This window comes from Phyllobates terribilis, unplaced genomic scaffold, assembly GCF_046119375.1.
Source record: "Phyllobates terribilis strain yellow unplaced genomic scaffold, ASM4611937v1 Scaffold_12__6_contigs__length_324123572, whole genome shotgun sequence".
In the NCBI taxonomy this organism is placed as follows: Eukaryota; Metazoa; Chordata; class Amphibia; order Anura; family Dendrobatidae; genus Phyllobates; species Phyllobates terribilis.
In genome coordinates, this window is record NW_027362772.1 from 130,319,104 (window position 1) to 130,344,442 (window position 25,339).

Genomic DNA, 25,339 nt, shown 5'->3' on the forward strand with positions numbered 1-25,339 from the left:
ACACAGGCAGATAAATCAAATGAGAGATGTCCATAAATTAAGTAGATCATCCAGGTAGATGGCAGCAGATTTTTATCAAGAATGTCTCATTACATTTGTCCATTCATCCTTCCTTCAGTTATATGAAGTTTGCCAGTGCGATATCCTGAAAAACAGCCCCACACCATGATGTTCCTACCTCCAAACTTCACTGTTAGTATGGTGCTTTTGGGGTTATATGCAGTGCTTTTTGACCTCCAAACATAGCGTGTATTATTGCATCCAAAGAGTTAAATTTTGGTCTCATCTGACCAGTAGTGTTGAGTGAGCGTGTATTGTTAACCCTTTCGGCGAGCACGCTCGGGTGCTCGCCTAGTATTTTCGGCACGCTCGGCATCTATGTTAGTGTCGCCGCAGCTGCATGTGTCACGGCTGACAGGCAATCAAACAGGCAATCCCTGCACGTGTCACAGCTGTCTAACAGCCGTGACACATGCAGCCGCGGCGACACACTAACATAGATGCCAAGCACGCCGAAAATACTCAGCAAGCACCCGAGCTTGCTCACCGAAAGGGTTAACAATACACGCTCGTTCAACACTACTGACCAGACTATATTCTTCCAGTATTTCACAGGCTTATCTAAATGTTGTTGAGAAAACTTTAAACATGCTTGAACATGCTTTGCATACAGGCCATGGAGATTGAGTGCATTTCTTTTTGTTATCTTTGAGAGAATTGTAAATACTGATTCCTGGTCTTCCTGTAGCTCTTCACAGGTGGTCTTTGGCTCTTGGACAACTTTTCTGATAATTATTTTTACTCCTCTGTCTGAAAATTTTGTGGGGAGCACCTGGTCATGGCTGGTTTATGGTAAAATGATGTTCTTTCAACTTCCGGATTATGACCCCAATAGTGCTTACTGGAGTAGTTTAGAAATTCTTCTGTAGCCAATGCCATTAGTATGTTTTGCAACAATAAGGTTTCAAAGGTCTTGAGACAGCTTACTGGTTTTACCCATCATGAGGTGTTTCTTGTGTGGCGCCTTGGTAATGAGACACTTTTTTATAGGTCATCAGTTGAACCAGCTGATATTATTTTTCACTAAGTGGCAGGATTGGTTTCTAATTACTGATAAATTTAAGCTGGTGTTATGATTTTCCATGGCTTTTTGCACCTCTCTCTCTTCCTGTGTTCAATAATTCTTTCCTATGTCATTTCTCATTATTACACAATACTTAACTTATGGACATCTATGGTTTGATTTCTTTGCCTGTGTGGATTAATAGGGTTGTTACCGACATCTGGTGAGAATTTCATGTCAATGGCATCTTTAGAAATATATTTACTTTGAGAATTGATGACATGTTCAATACTTATTTTACCCGCTGAATCTCTGACACCTTTATGTAGACCATCACTCCAGAAAAGAATTCAGACCTTTGAATAGCCTCATCAAACATATTGTGTGCTGCCAATGGAAAAAAACAGTCAACGCACAGACAACAAACACTAATCTCTGAATAAGCCCTAAATAACACTAAACTCTTTCATAGAGGCTTTTGCACAACTTTTCGGCACCAATAAGAAACTTCATTGTTATTGTACAGTCATGACATCTAAGTTATATGGTAAATAAAATATGATCCTAATGATAACTTAATGCCATAATTGGCTCTACCTACTAAGTAGTCTTTTCAGAACTGATTTTAGACTAACGCCTGTTTCACACATCCATGAAACCTGAACCATTCTCTCATCAGGTTCGGTCCTTTGACCTAATCTAATTGCTTCAAAGACATGCAAGGAGGGGCCCAAATGAAACATTAAATGTCTTCTGAGGGTGGAGCATTTGTACTGTGGGCTTTCACTGCCAGGTGAATGTTCGCGAGCCGACATTGAGAAAGTTTGCATTTGGCTCCAGACATTTTTTGTTTTCAAGTTGTTCAGTTTTTCATCTATTTTGTGATGGCTATTTTACACGAACAACATGTGGCTATGAAGTTTTGTTTCCTTTTGTGAAATAAAAGCATCGGAAATGGTTGTTGTGAGGCACAAATTTTGCTTCAACTTATTTCATACCGAATTGCTCCAGTGAAAATGCTCCTAGTCAATTTCACGATTCCATTAATGATCTGGTGGCAATCTTCCTGAATGGTTAGATGAATTTATCACATTTTCATCAGTTCGGGAGGTAGAAAAATATCTGGAATGAGGTTAATCATCAATTGACTTTAAAATGAAAGAACCATTCATAAACTTGGGTTTTACTAATGGCAGCTTCCTTATAGACTGTAGCATAGTAACAATTTTCGGCTGTTATACTGACCCAGAATTGTTCTGTGAACATTGATCTAGCAGTGGAAGCCCACACTACAAGCTCCCCACCCTCCAGAAGATGATTCCCATTTTATTTCAGTACCCCTTTGTACATAAAGCTCTTAACTCAGGTCGGGAGACCCGGAAGTTGGGCCAGATCTTCCAATGTGAGAATGCTCAATGTTTCATGAATATATAAAACTGACCTAAAGCTGCTGTGGATTTGTGTTTTATTAGTTCTATTTTGCTTTTGATTATACCAATCGAAGAAAACACAAACATGAAAATGGCATAAAAGTTGCAACTTTAAGAATCATTTCTAATAAAATACAATGATGAGCTGATGTCTCTACGTTTCAGTCCACTTTAACATAATGTGTATGGGGGGAAGGTGACCACATTTTCCCAGGGTAAATGACCACTGGAAATAAGTTTACATGTTTAGCCTTTTAGAGATACACTCTTCAAAGTGGCCTCCTAATAGAAGGAGAAGCTAAAAGGTCATATGGAAAGAGGTGGTCAAGTAGCTAAAGGGCATTCTTCAAATTATCTTTGAATATCCTGTGAGGGACATAAACAAGAATTAGAACAGACTGCTCTGACATCAGTGGAATTACAAAAAAAGCCTATTAAGTGGGATTATGTGGGTTTTTAAAGGGTTTTTATTGTTTTTTTTATCACAATAGTTGGAGCTGAAGCCTCTTTTTTGTTTACATTATTATTTCTACTTGCATATACTTTTAGTAGTGCCTATGCAACTTTAACCAATGTATTTGTTTAGTTTCACTGTAAAGATATAGTTAATTTACAAGGAACAGAAGTAAATCATTGTACCTACAAAATATGGGAGATCATACATGAATAGGACAAAGCAGCAGGTGTGGAAAGGTATAGTAGATATATTGATTATAGAGTTATTGTCACCCTCGAGGGTGCTGAGACTATAGCTAAGGCCTGGTCTGCACTGGGTGGTTCAGTTTTGTCGTCCATCAACGAACTTGTCTCTGAAATAACTGGTGTGGCTCTGGGATGTAGAGGCCTTGATGAAAAGGAAAGGTACCTCTGAATTGCAGGTTATGGGCAAATAAGACTAAGGCTCTTGAGGACAGAGCCTTTGTTAGATGAGAAAAGGATGTTAAAAATGGGGACTTGATGGAATTGGGGCTCTGGGGAATTGGGCTTGGGCTAGGAGAAAAAACATCTGGAATTTGGTGGGAAGATGTTTTTCAGTTGAGACCTGTGTGCATATTTGCCATAATTTTTAAGTCCTGCTCCAATCCACTTCCAACCCAGTAATGCCATAGCCCACGCCAGAATCCCCAATTTTAGATGTGGTTTATTTAGACCCCCCCTCAGCAGAGGTGTTCAGTGAAATCAGTGACAGTTAATTGGTAACTGTGATGAATGACAGTAGAGAGATCCCGCAGAATCCCACCGCTGCCACCACTTGTGACTAATCCACACCTCGCTACCCTGTCTGACGTCACAATTACGTCAGATGGATCACGTGATACGGATCTGCCCTTTGCACCGTGACATTCTGCACCCTCTCGTGGACGCGAAAGGTCAGATTGGTACAGTTCTACACAGACACCGCCTGTCCACACGGGTACAGTAAGGCACCAGGAGCGTGGCACCACACTCGCTCACACCCCCCTGAAGCAGAACCTTGTTGGCTTGGTCGAGCTGCCAGCAGTTTCTATTAGATATAAGTCCCCGGTCCGTTAACGGGGATTATATCAGGCCAGAAACCTGCCCCGGTAGCATGAGGATTAAGTCGAGCAGCGGTCATGTGAGTTTGTGGATCGAGATAAAAGAGCAGCCCATGGTTAAATTATATATTTAATTGCCTTAAGGGCACACTAGACATTACACTATATACATAATGGTTATACATACATAATGGTCAGAGATGCAAACACAATAGTAGTGGTACAAAAGATATAAAGCAGTTATTAAGAGTTTGGCTTGTGGAGGAGGGGCTGCCACATGGGAGGCTTGTGGGGCCCTTTCTCTTTGCTGCAGGACTTCTACCACATGATGTATCCTCTCGACCTTCCAGGAAAAAAGACAATGGAGCCAGGGCTGCTGGGCTCTTAACCCCTCTGGGTCACTCCCCCTCTCCTGACTCCTGGCTAAACCTAAATCTCCTCGCCTGGCCTCTCTCAGCTAAAACCCCCAAAAACTAAAATGGGCTATACTTCCTTAATGGACGGTCCTAGGGAGCTGATTCTGGTGACATCGGATCCAGCCGGACCCCAGCTATGCGTCGATACAAAGCACAGGGGCCCGCAAGGCTGTGTCATGTATCTCCCTTTCCCTACACGCTGGACTGTGCTGAAAGCCAGGGTGACATTCATCCAGTTCATGTGTTTCCAAAAATCTATTTGGTGTATCACTGGGATGTATCGTATTCCCATAACTCGGTGTTGAATTATAATTGTCTGATACAAAGAACATGCCGCAAGGCTTGGAAGCCACAAGGGGCCTTCCTGTGGCAGCTCACAGCTGCTGTGAGGTATTTATCACTCCCTGACTCTCGGCCCCCTCCCTTGCAGAGTGTCCAGTTACAGCTGTACACTGTGATCTGTATAATCCCCCACCAAACAGGGCACAATGATTGACATGGGATTACGTTTTCAATATTCTTCACAGTAATTATACTATGTGAAGCGATACAATCATGGAGTATTGCTCCTTTAAAGGGAACAGGGTCCTGATATAGAGGGCTACACAAATATTCATTGTTCCATTTATTCAGCTAATTGTGTCTCTAAAAGTGACACAAAACCAGCAGACTTCTTATGCCGCCATATGTGAAGAAGACATAAGCAACATTGGCCAGGGAACTATTTTACAAGCAAATCTGTTTAAATGACATGGCTCTGCAATTGTCATAAGGAAACTACTCAGGAATGGGGAAATATAGACAGGTGAATTTTTGTTCTTGTCATGTGCATCTATGCCTCTTTTGATGCATTCCACAATTTTGTTGGTTTAGCAGTAGCTGACCATTTCTTATATCGAGAGTTAAGATTGCTGCCCGCCAATTTCATATATAAATATATTTATTCCTCATTGTCTATTTAATACATATTTGTATAGCACAGTTTGATTTCCCACTATATAAACTCTCATTGATCCACCTTAAACATTTCTTACAATGTACTCATATTGTACAATGTACAACATTTCTTACTCCCGCTCAGGCCTCTGTCTTCTCTAAGTGCCTCTGTAAATTTATATATTTCTTCTTTTTTGTTGATTATTCTACAGAGCTGCAGAGCTGTGTGTGAATATGAGAGCAAACTGTCAGTCATTACATGTCTCACACTGGTATCTCCCACTCTCATTTACAATAATCTCTGGAGGCAAATTCTCATGCAGATCAATGTCCGGGCCATAGATTTTAACAGCTCATTTTGAATAAGGTATCATTAAGATATAATTTTATACATCTTCCTATGACTTACATACCCATATAGACGGCTTTGGAAGGTTGATCCTACTAACAGATTCCCTTTAAATCCAGTTCAGAATATAGACGAAAAAGAAGCAGGTACATTTCACCAGAGTAGAAGCTTATGTATTGAAGGATCTGTATCTCAGTTGCACAGAAGATCCTGGACCATGAATTACTTTTAATTAATCCAAAAAATGATAAAATTCAAGCACCTAATGTAACAATTTAATTTCTTTATTGATTCAACATTAAACACACATGTAGCCTTGTGCCGTGTTCATCATCACCCCAGTGCATGGCTACATGTGTTTTAACTGTGATTCAATAGAGGAATTACATTTTTATACCAGGTGCTGGAATATTATGAGGAGTTTAGAACACAAAAAAGAGTTTCGTCACAAAACCGCCTCAAACTACTTTGACAGGAACAGGAAATAAAAAAAAAATGAAGGACTGTCCATATAAAATCTAAGAAATGAACTTTGTAACCTCAGTTCTGTATAGCGACATATGTTTATCTATTCATTTATCATGTTACAGTAATATATCTGTCAGGGAAGATCACCATAAAAAGCTAAAGTGGTTTCCCCTCCGATCAGACAACTGTTGTCCATTTAGTTGTAAAAAAGAATAGAAATAAAACAAACTGATACAATCACAGAAATCTGAACAAGGGCGATTCCTTATGATAAGTCCTGTGCACATACCTTGGCAGCATTTTGAATTGCTCTCCGAACCACCACTTTAATTTGAGGAGCATTATTGGTAGGAGGTTGTGTGTAAACTTCTGCTCGTGTAATTCCTTTCCACGTGTCTCCTTCTGGCCACCCAAGATCCAGCATCGGAGTTGGTACATCCGAGTTTCCCGGCCAGTAGCTCACACTTAAATCATCATCCAGCTCTGAATCTTCCTCATATTCTAGTTTTCCTAGTTGAGAATCAACTGCAGAGCTTCCTAGAGAAATAACCTCCTCTCGGGATAAAAACTGTCGAGCTCCTTCATTTTTAAGATAATTGAAGAAAGCCGCTTCCCCTTTAGATAAAAGTGTTTCCAAGGCAGTTCGTTGTTTTTCCGAATAATAAAATTGAGGACTTGTTTCAGAAATGTCTACAAATTCCAGCTCATCCTCCAAACATTTCACCTGAGAGTTGGCCATTTTAAGACTTAGGGATCTTTTTTAGGAAGTTCTTAATAAGAAATTAAAACATGTATTCAGTTTATCTGTTAATGCTTTGAAAGTCTTGTAATTGCAGGGCTCGGCACATTGAAGGTAAATTCTAGAAAGGAAAACAAAAATTAAAGTAAAATTAGCATACAAATTTATCTATTATGAGTATTAGTTAAAGCAAACTGATAGTTGATACCTGCTGTATGATCCACGGGCAATAGGCATGTATCAGACATTGGCTTCATGATTTCAGCCAGTAACACTGAAATGTTTTAAAAAAACAAACATGCTTTAAAAGCCGCCTGGAACAGAGATGCATAGAAGACTCCCCTATATCTGCATGTAAATAGCTTTTCTCGAAAATAGCTTTTCTCGAGGTGACACTTTGCCTTTAACTAATATTTTAGATAATGAATTTGTAGGGAATGAAGAAGGAACACTTTCAAAGGAATTTATAAAGGTTTTTTTTCTTCAAAAAGTAGTAAGTTTTTGTAGCATGCTGTCTTTGTGCAAAAATGTGCAACTTTTTTTGCTATTTTACACTACTCTTGCTACTTTTTTATATTTTCTTTTATATAGCTATTCTATTAAGGTTAAATGCAAATTTTTAAAAAGTTGCAATTTTTACTCCAATAGGGGGTGAACTAAGAAGTGAAAAAACAGAGGTAGACAGAAGTGTTATATCTAATGATGTGCCAAATGTTTGAAACATTGGGCAACACTCAACAGAGCCACAAGAAAAACTGCCTTAGGCTGCGTTCACACATTGCGTATTTTTGCGAGCTTTTTCGCACGCGCTTTTTCAAAATACGCAGTGAGCCTTGTGTCTGCCAGCAAAGTGAATGGGAAATTCACTTTGCCGTTCAGACACTGTGTGATTTTACGCAGCACGAAAGCGCAGCTGCTTGAAGAATTGACATGTCAATTCTTTACGCAGCTGCATCCTGCGCTTTCTCACATATTGTGCCCATTATAAGCGATGGAATTACGCAGCGGTGTTCACACACTGCGTAATTCCAGCGTTTTTTTACGGAGGTGCAGGAGAAACTATGGATACTCACCTATCCGATGGATGGGAGAGGCGTCCGGTCCCGCCGCTTCCAGCATCTGCCGGTGAACCGATCAACTGACTGTCAGCTGACCGGCTTGTAAATCAGTTGATCGGTCTAGTCAGTTGATCGGTATACCGACCGATCATCTGATGTACGAGCCGGTCAGCTGACAGTCAGCTGATCGGTTCACCGGCAGATGCTGGAAGCGGCGGGATGATGCCTCAGTGTCTGTAGGTGCAGGAGATGAGGCTCCGCCCACCAGCTCCGGCCTGTAGCTCCAGCAGAGCGGCTGCTACCAGCATGGCCCCTTCTCCTTGCCTCCCCTGTGCTCTCTGTCTCTACCTCCCCTGTGCTCTCTGTCTCTACCTCCCCTGTGCTCTCTCTCCCTGCCTACCCTGTGCTCTCTCTCTCTCTGCCTCCCCTGCTCCGCTCTCCCCCTCCTGCCTTCAGCCCTGCAATTTGCAAGAACACTCTGCAGTCGGGCCCTGGGAGATGGGAGGCTGCATCAGAGAAATGCATCATGTGGAATCATCTGCAGAGAGGGTAAGTCCATGTGTAATGTGTGTGTATATGTGTGTATGCATATGTGTGTACATGTGTGTGTGTGTATATATATGTGTGCATATATGCAGTGGTGTACCACCAATGGCAGCAGGCCACGCCACTGTTATGAGACTCGTGAGCCTCACCACAGCGGGCCCTGCTTCTTCCCGTTAGCACACGCACTGCCCGGCCACTCGCCCGCACAAAATGATGGGATTGGAAACGTCTTCTGATGCTTCTTCCTCCATCATCATTGCTCACACTGACAGCCGGAGGGGGCCCAGTGCGAGCAATGATGATGGAGGAGGTAGCGTCAGAAGACGTTTCCATTCCCATCATTTTACTCGACGTATGACGTCACTACAGGGCACTCGCTGCTATGAGATGTCCGGAGCTTCACACTGCACGCTGAGGAGACCGGAGCATCGGCTGGAACCAGGAGAGGTGAGTACTGGATCTATTTTTTTTAAATCAGTGACCGGTGGCCATAATACAGTATGAGTGTACACTGCAGAAAAAACGCATGCGTAAAAAAAAGCAGCAAAAAACGCAGTGTGTGAATGGAGGTACTTTTTTTACCTGCGTAAAAAAATGCAGGTAAAAACTGCAGGAAAATACGCGCGCATGAAAAAAGCAGCAAATACGCAATGTGTGAATGCAGCATTAAGAAATTTCCTCATAATGAATCCCCTTGTGTTGCTCAGTGCAAAAATGTCTGACTGGAGTTGATCACAAAACAGATCCCATATGTTCATATGGGAGCCGTTTGGTCCAAGAGGGAACCCAGATGTCTTCCTCATAGAGAGGAATGCTGCATGCGATGTTTCGCTGTCCACTTCTGGAGGATGTAATGAGCACTGCTACAGATCAGCTCTGATACACACCTTGCAAAAGAAAATGGAGGCCATGAAAAATGTTTGTGAGTTTTGGGTAGTTTACATTCTGTGTATATGTAAAGTTTAATCATAGTTTACTCTGTTGGAGATTTGTGATGTAATATATCATCTGGCCAGTAGAGGGCAGCGGCGAGAGGCTGGAGTTGGAGTGGCGGTTGGTGGGCGGCTGGGAGGAGTCGAAGGAGAGACCAGGTAGAAGTGAAGCTGCGGGTCCTTGGAGAAAGTTTGGATAGAGCGGTGCAATTCTGGATCTGCTGTTGGGGACTCTGGGATGCGTTGTTTGGCTTGACATGAGCCGACTTGGTGAGGACAACCAAGTGCACAGCATCTTGGGCTAGGCCACTTGAGGCCCTATCTTTAAGGACTTAGGGAAGCACTCCATTGGAGAGATCGGCATTCCCTAAGAGCTTCAAGACGCCGTTTCTATCTCTAATGACTTAGGGAAGACCTGCATTGGAGAGATCGGCATTCCCTAAGAGCTTCAAGACGGCGTTTCTGATTATTCGGGACTCAGCCCAGCAAGGACCCTTCTAATTCAGTCTCAGGATGTACCTATACCATCTTACATCTGAATATATATGCTTATATATAAATAGCCTTATAGAGGTCCAGTTAGTTAGGAGAAAAGGCCTCTTCTGTAAGAGACACTTTGAAAACAGCTCCCAGTAGGCAATAGCTAAAGTGTTGGCACAGCACTGCCATTTTATTGATTTTTGCATAGTAAGAGTTAATCGAGTTGTATTTTGCTTGCATATAACTGTTAATTCTTTTTAAGTGTACCTGCGTATACTCTTATTTGGTGTTATTGAGAGTAACTGTTGTCATTGTTTTTGTTTCTTATACACTGTTTACCTACCATCCTTTCCTTTGTTTTAGAAACTGGTTACAAAATATTCATATTGTATTATCTAATCTTTGTGCATGTCTGCTGATTGTTGCTGTACCCCTCGTCCTGTTGCTGTCCCTCGTCCACGTTTCATATACATTGTTGTATTTTTTTAACTTTTCCATTTCTCCTCCTTGCATCTGAGACATTGTTTTTGTTACTTTTACATTGTTTACCTACCATCCTTTCCTTTGTTTTAGAAACTGGTTAGTAAATATTCATATTATATTATTTAATCTGTGTGTGTGTCTGCTTATTGTTGCTGTATCCCTCGTCTTGTGGCCATGTTTCATTTGGAGCAAAGTGCAGGGTACAGCATCACAATGCAGAACGTGACCGGGGATGGTAGTGTGGTACAAGCCGCAGGGTCCGCTGGAGCACCTGTCCCAGCCTCTCTCCTGCCGACTCTAAACGCTTCGAGCCTGAGCTTCTCAGCAGGATCCACACTGAAACAACTTGCAAAATTTGACAGCAAAAACATGCCAATTGATGGATGGGCTAATCGTATGTAAAGTACATACAGACTGTATAACCTATCTGATGAGCTGCACTCTGACGTCACGCTGCACACACTAGAGGGAAAAGCACAGGAAACGGTGACGCGGCATCCCGCATCAAAATGAAAAACTCTAGAAGACATTGAGGCCATATTAGAGGATGTTTACATAGAGAGAGGCTCGGACACTAGTTTATGTACACGCTTCTTTAATTGTCAGCAGACGAAAACATCTCCCAGTATATAAATGCTTAACAGAGAATATGACAGACCTATCATAAAAAATACAAAGCTGGAACCTCTATTTTCACCGATTCTGACACCATCTTGAAAGAATAGTTTGTTCAGGGTCTGATGGATTCATTGCTAAGGTGGACATTGCGGGATCAGATACAGGTGAATGAGACACTTCAGTTTGCCCAGGTTGCCGCAGAAGCTTTGGCTTGTGAAGGTGAGGATGAAATGGGTTCCAGCACTATGCAGATGTATGGCCCCAAAAGTCCAACTCCTTGGCTGAAATGAGGGCCACAATCCAGGAATTGACCTGGCAAGTGGATCAGCTAAGAAGGTCTCACGCCCTTCACCCTGTCAAGTTGGGTGGGGGAAGCCGGTCCATTTGACATATGACTCATCACCCTTGACAGATGTGGTAGGAAGAACTGAGATATCCAACAAACGTTGCTTTGTATAGGTCACCAGAAGAGACCCGGTACTGAACGGCCCTTGCGTGGCCTGACTCACCTTTAAGGACAACTCGTCCAAGCCAAGACTAAACCTGAGAACAACTGAACACTGTTTACCCCAGTACCCAATATTCTGGAGGTGCCGAGAAAGAGGTAATGACTCTCGGTACTGCCCCCTGCTCAGAAAATGGATGGTAGAGTGTGTCAGGACATTTAAATGAGGATCACCTCCAGTGGTAGGGCGCAAAGGAGGAAATGCCCCATGTAGGCAAGGCCTGAAATACCCTAAGAACCTGGTGTCCCGAAGTCCAGGGATGGATGTACTGATTTCAAACAAGACCGTGCGCGGCCTAGTAGATACTGGAGCCGAAGTCTCCATAATGCCACTAAAATACTTAGAGACCCATTTCGGTCACTTTATCAAAGCTGAGCAAGGAAAACTGATTAGGCTGACGGCTGTTAACCAGACGAAGATTCCAGTCCACAGGATAGCGTGGATGCATGTGAAGATTGGAGACCCGGATGTTGGTTAAAAAGGGGTCGTGCTGGTGGATGGGAATTCACAGTCAGGAACCTTGATCATATTAGGAATGAATATCCTGCGTGATGTAGACTGTTTGATATTCCACAAAGATGGCCTGGGATACTGGCAGAGAGTCACCAAACATCGGCCTGCCAGAAGGCATTCCAGAGACTGAGCCGGGTATGTGGGATTCGCTACAGTGTTCCCGAAGATGAAGTGGTGGAGATTGCAACCGTCTCACCAGGGCGTCAAAATATTATCTCGCCTCATCAGGAGGAGATTGTACAGATGGATGTAAGTAGCCACCGAAGACTCAACAGCATAGAGGTGATTATTGAGCCCCATAAGCCAACAGGAGCCAAACAAGGCTTGTTGATCGCATGTACTATGGCAACAGTGGTGGATGGACAAGTGGCCATCCGGTGTGCCAATGTACACGATTCTTCTGTCATGCTTCATGCAGGTGAAAAAGTTGCAGATTTGTTAATGTATGGAGGAGAGACAGTCCCCGAAGTCCAACTGACACTGATTGCTGAGGAACAGGAACTGTGGACTGTGTCTGAAGCTCCGAGGACAGAGCCGACTTCAGAGTGGAATGGCCGAAATAGCCTCGAAATAATACGACTGGACACCAGTCAGTTCTCTTCCGAACAAATTCATCTGATAGAAGACTTGTTATGGGAGATTCAAGCTGCTTTATCCAGAAATAAAGATGATTTGGATGTACAGCCCACATTGAACGCGAGATTCCAACAGGACACACACCTCCAATCCGTGAACGATATCAACAAATTCCCCCTAACTTGTACCAGGAAGTAAAAGCCATGCTATCACAGATGCTGAGTAGTGGAGTAGTGACACGCCCCCTGGGCCGTGGGGTACTCAGTAGCCGGGCCGGTCGGTGCTGGGGATATCACGGTGGCAGTCACCCAGTCCGTGACCCAGGGCAGTCAATTAAAAGGGAAAGTAAAAGGGGAATAAAGTTTTTAGAGATCATGTTCGTGACGCCACCTGTGGTATGCGGCTATATGGAGCCGCCTCTGCGGTGCAGATCCCCTGGAGCTGATGGTGACGCAGCAGAGTTGGTACAGCTCTCCACAGGCAGAGCTAAGCTCCAGGGCAGTGTATGATGATGTTATGAGGTAGATGTTGCTGGTGCTGTGTAGTGCAGGGCTGGTGATGGCGCAGCAATAATTCCAGGATACAGTGGGGTGCAGTCTTCAGGTTTTACTCACAGTTGTTCAAAACTCCTGGTTACCAGGGCCAGTGTGTAACCTTCCACATCGTTCTGTGTCCACCAGGGAAGGGGTTCAGCTTTTCTTAAGTCTCTCAGGAGTACTTCTATGTGCTATTCCCGGTCGTCGTCCCTGCGCTGGGTCTCGCCCTCCAGCCCTGCGCCTCACAATCAGTGTCCCAAGCCAGTAGCCTCGGGTCTTGTCGGTCGACTTGTAATCCCCTGAACCCTATGCGGCCACCTTTTTGGCGATGAAATTGTGGTTGTTGGCTGTAGCACCTTGTAAATGCAGCAGCTTCCGGTTATCTAGCTGAGCCTGGTTGTTCTCCACTAGTTTAGGGGCCGGTCCTCTCTGCGGCCTGATCCCTCCACGTCCGTGTAGATTGGGGCGCACGGGTGGCTTCCTGTACTCACCGTGCCCCTGGGATCACCTATGTCTCTGGAGCCTTCCCTCTGCTCCCGTCCTCTCTTGCTCTCTCGCCTGGGGCTCTCTCACTAGGCCCAGCTCTTCTCTCTCTCCTAAGCGGAGCTCCTTCTGAGCTCCCACTCTCAACTGTCTCTCCTCTGTACTGACCTCCTTCTAGATGGTTCCCCTTCTTCTTATACTCTTCCTGACGGTGCTCCCCTGAACTACTTCCTCCACCCACACCCACTACATGGTTCCACCCTCCAGCTAGGGACCATGGACTGTGCTCTTCCTTAGGAGCAATCTCGCCCTTCCCCATTGAAGTGGAGTGTGTCAGAGTCTATGGGCCGCACCGATAGGGCTTGTCAAAAAGAAGGACGGAAGCTTGAGATTCTGTGTACACTATTGCAAGTTTAATAGTGCCACTATAAGAGACGCTTACCCTTTGCCTAGAGTGGAAGAGTTCCTGATGGAACTTCAACAGGCCCAGTATTTCTCCACCTTAGATCTAGCAAGTGGCTATTGGCAGGTTCTGTTGGCTGAAAGAGACAAGCCCAAGACAGCTTTCATTTTACCAATGGGCCTGTACTAGTTCAATAGAATGCCTTTTGGTTTCATCAATGCACTTGGGACATTTCAGTGGTTAATAGAGCACTGGTTGAGAGAGCTCAATTTTGAATCCATCTTGATCTATCTGGACAATGTCATAGTTCATACTCCCACCTTCGAGCAACATCTATGAAGACTACGACAAATGTTGACTTGTCTACAGGCCCACGGTCTGAAGTCGAAGCCCCAAAAGTGTCATTTGTTTCAGACAAAAATAGAATATTTAGGGCACGTGTTGTCCTCTGGTGGAGTCAGCCCGGCTAAAAGCAAAGTGGAAGCTGTAAGAAACTGGCCTCCGCCACTGACTCTTCGAGAGCTGCGCGCCTTCCTGGGACTAACAGGATATTATCAATGTTTAATCTCGAACTTCGCTAAGATAGCCGAGCCTCTTCACAAGTTACTTAAAGGGACTGCAAAAGGCTCAAAGAATCAGCCCATTTCCTGGGAATCCTTACAACAAGAAACCCTGGATCAGCTGAAGGAAGCCTTCACCAATGCCCCGGTGTAGGCATATGCTAAATATGATTGTCCATTCATTCTATATCCAGACTGAAGTCTTCACGGATTGGGAGCAGTGCTGGCCCAGGAGCAGGAGAGCCAGAAACAAGTGATAGCGTATGGAAGACGGTCTTTGAGAAACTCCGAAAGAAAGGGAGCATATATATCATATATATCAGCTGAACGGTCACAGGAGAGCTCTCCTCCAACTATATTGAGTCGTCTCTGAGAACGTATAGTAAGTTTCTTCTTTAAACCTGTTTTATTTTGTGTAACTGCTTATGTATTGTAATGTCCCCTTCTGTAAAATATTGTATATTTTTCCTAAACACTGCTTCCCTTCGGGATTAAATATAAAATTTGATAGTTCTGTTTCTTTATAATAAAATACAGGCCTGTATTATATTTCAAACTCGGCCGGTGGTGGCAGCGAATAATATTAATAATCGGGCTATTGTGAAGCTGACAGTGACCATACTGAGCGCGTAAACACATATTCCATGCGTTGGAATCCAGAGGTGTGACGCCATATGCTCACTGGTCGCTTACCGATACCTATGTAGAGAGTAGTGGGGACCGTGTGCTCGCGGCTCCCTGACGAAATCCGTGACATAGTGGCGACACGGTGAGATATTGCGTGATCTCCCCAGTGTTGTCTCTGTGCTTTCCCTGACATATAGTAATAGAAACCAATCGTGACCAAAGCCAAAATAAATAGAAATTAATAGATACACCTTAAATAATGAACAAATCCTATAAACAAGGGTTCCACAATTTCTACAAAATTACTAATCTTTATTACCGGTATATCATAATTCAAAAAGAAAAAGTTAATAAAATAACTTAAAAACACAGAGAAGTGATACAGAAAAATAAGGTTGCTGTACATCTGGTGAGTCTTTATTTTGGACAAACCAGGTACTCAACAGAACCCTTTTTCTGTATGACATTTCTGTGTTTTTAAGTTTTTTTATGGACTTTTTCCATAAAAATTAATTATGAATTATGACATATTGCTATTGTACTTATTGCAGTAAAAGTGTCTGCGGTATGTCTTTGTATTATGCTCTATTTGTGTGCAGTCAGTCACATGCACGGAGCACCTGTCTGCTTTATTAATTTATCTGGAGGTGACACATCTCTTTTTCCAGCCAAAGTCAATGAATACAACTGCCGCCAATCTTAACATCAATAGTTGTTTTTTATGCCTTATACAAGGATCACTGAACCTCCTCTCATACACATTGTTACATATTTTTGCAATTTTTGGGACCACATAAAATGTCTATATGTTACTAAGATCATTACATATAAAGAGAAATATGGGGCTTAGCTATTAGCCTTACTAGTTCTTTCAGGAAAGATGCTCTCAGGCATAGACTAATTGACAATCAATCTCAGACCCACACAATTAGTATCGGCTGTGGAAAGCCTGATAAACAACCAAAGGAGAAGTTATATAAGAAAGGTAGTGTTGAGCAAGCATGCTCGACACTGCTCGGTACTCGCCTGAGCATCTCACTACTCAGGATGTTCGGCGAGCACCGAGCATTTCCGGGTTACTCGGGTGGGAGCTCGGGTCTCCGCCCTGCACGTTCGGCGCTCTTTACAGAGCCCTTGAACATGCAGGGATTGCCAGCCAGTCACTGTAATGCCGCAGCCATGTTGGTTGTGGGCATTACAGTGATTTGCTGGCCACACAGCATCACCTTGAGTATTTAAAACCGGGCGCCGCCATCTTGGACACAGTCGCTCAGGATCAGACGGTGTATGGAGAGTGCTGCTGAGCTAGGGACAGATTTTTACTGCGAAATAGGTAGTGTAGGGTCTCTAAAGCCTGCAAAATCAAAAAACAGTCCTTCTCAGGACTAATATCCATCCCAGATATCAGGCAGGCAGGCAGGCAGGATGTATAGGAGACGCAGTGGTTATACCAACAAACACTGCATTACAGTCCTGTGTGCTGCTTTTCAAATTGCTAGACTTAGCCCCAGGTCTTAGGGGCCAGGAAAAATCCTTTTTTTTTTCATCTAAATCCTCTTTTTTTTCCTCAGTCAGACTGTACAAATACCTGTCTTATTAACCTCTTGGTATCCCCCCCCCCTAACAAAAAAAATTGAGTGTGTCTGTGAGTGTTCAGACACAAATATATCTATTTAAAAGAGTCTGCTGTAGGCCAGATTACTAGTTTTGCAGTTCCATGGTTCAAATCTCTGTATTATCCACTTTTTTGCCTTTTTTCCATAAAAAAAACAGTTTGAGTGTCTCGCTGACTGTTCAGACACAAATATATCTGTTTAAAAGATTCTGGTGAAGGCCAGATAACTAGAACTGTGGTTTTCCTCTTCCACGGTTCAAATCTCGGTGTAATCCACCTTTTTGCATAAAAAAACAGTTGCAGTGTCTCGCTGACTGTTCAGACACAAATATATCTGTTTAAAAGAGTCTGGTGTAGGCCAGATAACTAGAACTGTGGTTTTGCAGTTCCACGGTTCAAATATCTGTATTATCCAATTTTTTGCCTTTTTTTCCATAAAAAAAAACAGTTTGAGTGTCTCACTGACTGTTCAGACACAAATATATCTGTTTAAAAGATTCTGGTGTAAGCCAGAGAACTAGAACTGTGGTTTTCTTCTTCCACGGTTCAAATCTGGGTGTAATCCACCTTTTTGCATAAAAAAACAGTTTCAGTGTCTCGCTGACTGTTCAGACACAAATGTATCTGTTTAAAAGAATCTGGTGTAGGCCAGATAACTAGAACTGTGGTTTTGCAGTTCCACGGTTCAAATCTCTATATTATCCACTTTTTTGCCCTTTTTCCATAAAAAAAAACATTTTGAGTGTCTCGCTGACTGTTCAGACACAAATATATCTGTTTAAAAGATTCTGGTGTAGGCCAGAGAACTAGAACTGTGGTTTTCCTCTTCCACAGTTCAAATCTCCTTTTTATTACCCTTTTGCCATTGATAGTGCGAGTGTAAGCTATTTTACTTCATTTACAATGGGCAAGGAGCGTGGCAAGGGATGTGGAACTGGACGTTCTGGTGATGGTGCGTGCAGAGGACGGGGCCGTGGCCAACGTGAAAATGTGCCACAACCAACAGCCACATCTTCTCGCTCCCACTTCTTGACCAAATTACTAGGGAAGCACACAACAGCACCACTATTGCGAACTGATCAGTGTGAACAGGTTATTAATTGGATAGCAGATAATACTTCCAGTCACCTGGGCACCACAACCTCCGGTCTGTCTTCCACACGGTCAAGTGTTAGAAGCCGTGAGTCTCGACTGTATACTCCTTCACACCCTGATGCTCCTTCCTCCCACCATGCCGAGTGTCGTCAGACAGCAACTGATCCCACAGTTGGACACTCTGAAGAGCTGTTCACTGGTCCATTTCCATATTTGGGACCCTCGCCTGCTCCGCTTGAAGTGGTGGAAGAGGAGATCCCATGTAGCGATGCCCAAATATTTGAACGGCCACAGGAAGGCGACGCTGGCAATTTGTCACAAGAGGTGGACGATGACGAGACACAATTGCCACAAAGTGAGGAGGAGGATTGTGGTGCGGAAGTGGAAGAGGAGGAGGTGGTGGATGATCTAGTACTTGACCCAACGTGGCAGGAGGACACGCAGAGCGAGGCCAGCAGCACACAGGGGGAGGTAGGCAGAGTACCCCAACAGGCAGGAAGAAGCAGTGTGGTGGCTGCAGACAGAAGGCGAGCAACCGTTCCCCGTAACACCAACACGAGGGACGTTGCCAGTACAACCGGTAGGTCTTCCAGAGTCTGGAATTTTTTTAAAGACTCTGCTGATAACCCCAAAAAGGCCATTTGTACCACCTGCCAGGCCAGCATCAGCAGGGGTGACAAAACTACCAGCCTGACCACCACCAGCATGATCAGGCACATGGCAGCAAAGTACCCGACTTTGTGGGGCGAACCCCAGGGTCCACGACCAGTGTCAGCGGGTGTCACCACTGCTTCTTCTGCTGTTGTGCGTGTAAGAGAACCCCCTGTTGTGCAAGTCCATACTGCATGCAAAGATGCCACCTCCTCTCAGTCTTCACTTGTTCTGGCAGTTTCTAAAGAAACAGCATCAACGTCCACGTCCACGTCCCACCGCAGCGTTCAATTGTCCATATCCCAGACCTTTGAACGAAAGCGCAAATTCGCAGCCAACGCCCCACAGGCCACAGTCTTAAATTCGCACATTTCACGACTGCTTGCATTGGAAATGCTGCCTTTTAGGCTGGTGGAGACGGAATCCTTCCGCAACCATATGGCGGTGGCCGTCCCTCGGTACTCGGTCCCCAGCCGACACTATTTTGCCCGGTGTGCGATCCCCGCACTACACAAGCACGTGTCCCAAAACATCTGCCGTGCCCTTAACAACGCAGTTACTAGGAGAGTCCACCTGACAACGGACACGTGGACAAGTGCTTGAGGCCAGGGACAGCACATATCTCTGACAGCATACTGGTGCCGTCACATGACTAAATGACGTCATGGCAGGTCTTTTAGACCATCGCGAGCTGCCGGGGAGCCAGGACGCATCGCTATGGAGACCGGGGGCCATCTGAAGGTGAGTATAATGCATTTTTTTATTTTAAATTATTTTTTTTTACAGGTACTATGGTACCCGGGTCTGGATGAGAGTCTCCTCTTCTTCAGACCCGGGTACCAACCGCACATTGAATTTCTTAATATCCGCATGTGCACATGTAGTCATGCGGATATTAAGCAATTCAATGCAAGTCAATGGCAGCGAAAACGCCGCGATTATGCAAAATAATTGGTAGTGCTGCGGATTTTTCCGCAATGATAAATGATAATCTGAAGCGGAAATTCCCGCAGCATGTGCACAGCACATGCGGATCATCATTGAGGAACATTGCAGACCTTCTACCAAGCTTAAAAAAACGCATAGTGAGCACACAGCCTTAAGGTGATGTACCATGTCTCAGGCACCATGTCTCTCTTGTGTACATATTAACAGTTGGACCTCTTGCTCAGAGTGGCTTTCACACCACCCACTGCGGTGACTTCCTGCCGCCAGCTCCTTCTATTCTCTTCCTCCCTATCCCATCTAGTGGCAACAGATACTATTGCAGTATTAAGTACTTTACGCATCAACTGTGTAAATACTGAGTAGATATGTAGTGTAGCATGATGAATACAGATGAATATCCTTCAGAATTATTTATAGTAATATAACTTTTTTATTTCCCCATTAAAATTACGGCGAGTTAAAAGTGAAATTCTACTTCTGACAGTAAGTAGTAAACTTTTTACAGTTTACAATGAATAAATTGATGTTTGATGCATTAGTACTGGCTGTATAGTCAGCAACTACATGTTTGTAATACCGAACATATTCCTTACCTTACTTTTTGTTTGTTTTCACATTTTCAAGGAAACCTATAATTAGATTCATGCTGCCATAACCATTGGCAGCATGAATCAGATCCGGTCTGAGCAATTGCAGCCAGATATGTTTTGCTCTGAAACACTGCAGTGTTTTATAGAAAACATGGCTTGAAAAGTTGCTAGAAACTTGATTAGTCTGATGAGGTCCCCCGGCAGGTTCTTCACTGCCCACTCCAGTGGATTGACAAGTCGCTCGTATATGTGTACATAAGAAGAAAAGTGTTAATCAATCTGACCCCTATTGATTTGAATAGGTGGCCGATGTGCAGTACCCGGCCGCGGCCACTATACTGTCAACTGAGCTGTTTAGCTCCATAACTGAGCAGTTCTGCCCACCATCGGCAATGGGAACAGCTGATCGGCGGAGATGCCGGGTGTCACCCCCCACTGATCAGATATTGATGACCTATCCTAAGCATAGACCATCAATGTTAAAGTCCTGGACAATTCCAATAATGAATCTACTGGATTCAAGATTCTGTATCAAAATGCCAAATGTTAAACAATAATGTATAAAGAGAAAAAAGGGCGTTAATTTGTTGTACCATTTTCTGACCTTCACTTTAAAGACGATTGTTTTCCCAGCAGCACATACAGTAAGCGACGCCACCTTGCTTGTATTTATCCATTAACATGGAATTGTGAAGGGTGGATACTGGATATCAAACGAGCAGTGATAATTACTGGTTACACTGTCTCTTACTCTGATGTGAACAATATAAGACTACAGATATTTTTATTACTATGTAATGATTCTCTTCTACTCCTGCACTGAAATTTAACTCATTGGGGGAGAGTTATCAAAAGAGATGTAAGGAAAATGTGGCACACTTATAGAGAGTAACCATGCAGGTTGCTACTTTTTATTTACAAATAGACTTAATTCAAACATTACAAGCGCTTCCTTCATCTTCTTTGATTAATCTCTCTCATTATATGTTAAAGACATTCTCTAAAGGGAAGTTATTATATTCAGAAAATAACCTATTGTTGAAATCAGGTTTTAGTGTTACATGGCTTTTTAAAAAATATTTAGTAATTTTTTTTTCATATCATGATCTTTATTCAAAAATAAAATTAATAATCTTTCACACTGGCCATTGTTTTTTTAAGACTCTTGTTTTAGGAAACAACACATGTACATTAACCACAAAGATCACACCCCCAACCCTGTGTTTTGTATTGAAGCATCTAATGAGCATGTGCAAAAGAAATAAGCCAGGTCTCTTTTGTGATTGATGGACCTTGTGCTTTCCACTGCGTATAGAGGTGTTACCTGTAATTATAATCCAGCCTCTGATGATAAGCAGCCTTGCTCAGACATCTTCCCGAAACCCTAAAAAAAGCCTTTTTAATAAAGTCCATGATATGAAGGAAAAATAAAAACATAAAAAAAAAATACTAACAAAAACTTGATTTAAATAATAACTCGTTATCTGACGATAGCTTCCATTGACAAGCTTAAAATAGCTAAAAAGTGCTATAATTTCTTATAATTTCATAAGTTCATCTTTAAACAGGACATGTCAGTGACGCATATCTACAGATGCTTGAGGGATCACATCTTGTGATGCCTACAAATTGCTAGAACAAGGGATCTTCTTCCAATATTTATGACCCTTCATTTTATGCTCTGAATGCAAATGTGAATGTGAACTTATGCTACGGTAAATATTCTCATTTGTGAGTAAAATCTTAAAGATACAGTATCATAAATATCATAAAAATTATTGACTTTAGTTTTATCCTGTTTAGCCCTATGTCAGTAAGATCTCCCACAATGTGTATATTGTGGCTGGCTTTAAAACAAGTTTGTTGCCACAAATCTTTTGAGAAAACACATTTATTAAAATGATTGAGGTACTGGTATATTATGCTACATTGTCCATGAATGTTTGTGTATGCAATGGAATTGCTCCTAAGAATTATGCCAAAAGTATAAACGATTGAATGGACTGTAAAAGTCTGTCCTTCTGGTATAACATTTTATAACTATATGGCATAGCATAGTCATTTGTTCTATTACATATAGGGGCAAACTTTGAAGTCAGTGTGGTATATGTTTTTCTAAAATGGGCTCTATGGATGACGTACGCCATAGTGGCATGCAACATCAATTTCAATGAGAAGTATACATTATTGCATACTTGCCATTCCCAATGTAGTGTATACCTCTGACTTAAGGCCAAATTGCAGCTTTCAGATGCTATCACAAAAAACAGCAAAATGTTACATTTTAACATTATCAGAAATCCATTAAGCTGGAAAAAAATTCAGTATTAAAAAAGTAGTAAAATAATTATTGAATCAGTTTACAAAACTATGGCACGAAAATCCTCTGCTGTTTGATTAGTTTCTTGGATTGTACTATTAAAAACAAAATTTGCGTGAAATGAACTCTGTATGAACATGGAGCAAATTTATGGTGATTATAGGGAAACATAGAAGAAACATAGAAACATAGCAAGGTAGAGTTGGAAGGGGCCTCCAGGGTCATTGTGTCCAACCCCCTGCTCAAAGCAGGACTCACTAAACCATCTTAGACAGATGTCTGTCCAGCCTCTGTTTGAAGACTTCCATTGAAGGAGAACTCACCACCTCTTGTGGCCGCCTGCTCCTCTCATTGATCACCCTCACTGTCAAAAAGTTTTTTCTAATATCTAATCTGTATCTTCTCCCATTCAGTTTCATCCCATTGCTTCTAATCTTTCTTTGTGCAAATGAGAATAAATCTGATCCCTCTCAGTCTCCCCTCAGTCTTCTTTTTTGCAAGCTAAACATTTCCAAATCCTCTAACCATTCCTCATAGGACATTGTTTGCAGACTGGTCCCCATTCTGGTTGCTCTTCTCTAAACTTACTCCAGTTTTTTCATGTCTTTTTTAAAATGTGGTACCCAGAACTGGGATTGCAGTTGCACTTACGCCTTGGTGTCTGAAGGGCCCAATACACTTCTGGCAAAATGGTACTGGACAGGACAGCAGTAATATAATTTACACATGATAATTGGTGAACACCATGAAATATTTTACCTAAGGGCCCAGGTGTATCAATTTACACCTCTGGCACCTAGTACACACTACAAGTAATATCCTGACGTTTCCCCTCTAATTCGTTCTGGACCAGAAGCACAAAAGCAAAAGATTATTAAGTTGAATGATGAGGAGGTATTTTGCTGTTCCTACAAAAAAAAAAAACTCCAGACAATGCTCATCCAGTGCCTTTGTTGGCATATTTTAAATAACTTACTGGAGAATTTCTTGGGCAGCCTTTGACTTGCCTGTATCAGTCTGAGAGCCGACACTCAATAGTCCTATTATAAAACAATAGACTTTTAACGACAATCTACCGTCTGGTAATCACAAAACCAGAACGAGAACTGAATTCCCTCTGCTGTCTAGCTCGATTTGCGGGTTAAAGCTGGCCATACACATCAGATGACGGCTGAATGATGGCACAGTCGATCGTTCAGCTGGCTGTGCCATACATAGCGCCCGATGGGGCAAGGAGAGATGGGTATTCTGCGTTGTTGTTGAGGATTCAAGTGAACAATCAAATGAAAGTTCCACGAGCCAGATAAGGTGTAGCTATGGTTTTATTTTCAATGTGTTTCAAAGTCATCTGACCTCTTCATCTGGGAAAAAACAGGACAATCTGATGAAGAGCTTGATCTGTATATCATCTGTATACCTTCCCAATCTAAGGAGGTCAGATGACTTTGAAACACATTCAAAATAAAACCATATTTACAACTCATCTAGCTGATGGAACTTTTGATTGTTCTCTTGGATCTTCGTCAACAGTGCAAAATGCCCACTTCTCCTTCCCCTACTGTCCATTTACCAGTTGTTTCAACCCGTGGGGCTGCAGCAGTTGTTCTACATGCGATTTATGTGTTGCGTCTCACAGTGTCAGTGGTCGTCGGTTACAACCTTATTGCCCTTTCCTGTTTCCTAGCTACTTATTTATACACAGTGGCCGAGTGCCCGTGTGTTCTCTATGAGAGATGCATAGTTGGCTTATCTGCGGAAGACAATACAATCGGCAGTCTGAAATCAGACATGCCGGATCAATATCCCTCAATAATAAATTGTCCGGGCCTCCAACGATCGGCCGAAGCCATCAATATCAACTTCTAATAGGGAAAATTTTGTTAACAACATATTAGAGAATATATTTTTATAACATTTCCAAATATTTCCTCAAAGTAACTCTGCCTCCCCTAGCTGCACATTACGGGGATCTAATAAATATATAGGGCACAAATAACAATAACAACATAGTACCTGGAAAGAAGCCTCAATGTGCAGAAAGTCCACAGGATCTTCTATGCTCAGCCATAGTTTTCCCGTGGGGGTTTTTATTTTCCATCTCTTCCCTCTTGGTTTTTATTATGAAGCCGGTTGTTTCTTCTTTCAAGTTTATAATAGTTTAAAATTATCCTAAAAATCCCATAAATATTCAGAGCGGTGCTCGTCAGATTCAACTCCGGTAGAAACAGGAGATATTTTTACTGGCTTTATCTGAGGGCGACTGTGGGAAAGGTGTCAGCATAGCTGTAAGCGGCTGGCTCTCTGTACTTTGTCGCTCTACACCTGCTCTCCCTGCCTTTGTTCTTCCTGGAGACGCACCAGCAGGTCGTGCAGCTTACCTGCAGCAACCAGGAAGTGTTTTCTCCTCCAGCAGATCAGTTGACTTATTTGCAAGATAAAGATGATTAACCAACATAGAAGTAGCAGGATAGACTTATATAGGATCTGACCTGATCACGAGAACCATCTACATCATTGTGTCTCACACATTCTAATAGGTTCCTGGTTCCTTATATCAGATTATGGTTGAGTAGTGGTTATCAGCTGCATCTTCTTCCTTGTATTAAAGAATAACCGTTGTATTAATTCTTAATTTCATAAATCAATATTACATGTGAAAATATGAAACTTTGTCATATGTCTTATCAGAGGAAGCAGCTTCTTTCTCCTCCTGGACTGATCTTTCATTCTGAAAAATTCTCAATTCACAGGTAAAACCTGTCTTCAGTGAATACAGACTTCTCCATAAACTTCTATGGGGAACTAGCTAACAATTTCGAGAGAACTTGCAGCCGAATGTCAGTGTCGGCCTCTAGCTTCGCCTCCTCCATAGACTTTTAAC

General features: G+C 42.7%; 1 protein-coding gene across 1 annotated transcript in view; it reads right to left on the reverse strand.

Annotated features, from left to right (window-relative positions):
- Positions 1-24,927, reverse strand: part of FAM83E (family with sequence similarity 83 member E) — a 117,009-nt gene extending 92,082 nt beyond the window's left edge. The window contains exons 1-2 of the mRNA XM_073656286.1: positions 24,472-24,927; positions 6,469-7,039 (exon numbers count right to left, since the gene is read on the reverse strand). Of these exons, the coding sequence (XP_073512387.1) occupies positions 6,469-6,918 (450 nt within the window). The 5' untranslated portion in view covers positions 6,919-7,039; positions 24,472-24,927. The remainder of the gene's footprint in view (positions 1-6,468; positions 7,040-24,471) is intronic.
- Positions 24,928-25,339: the final 412 nt, after the last annotated feature.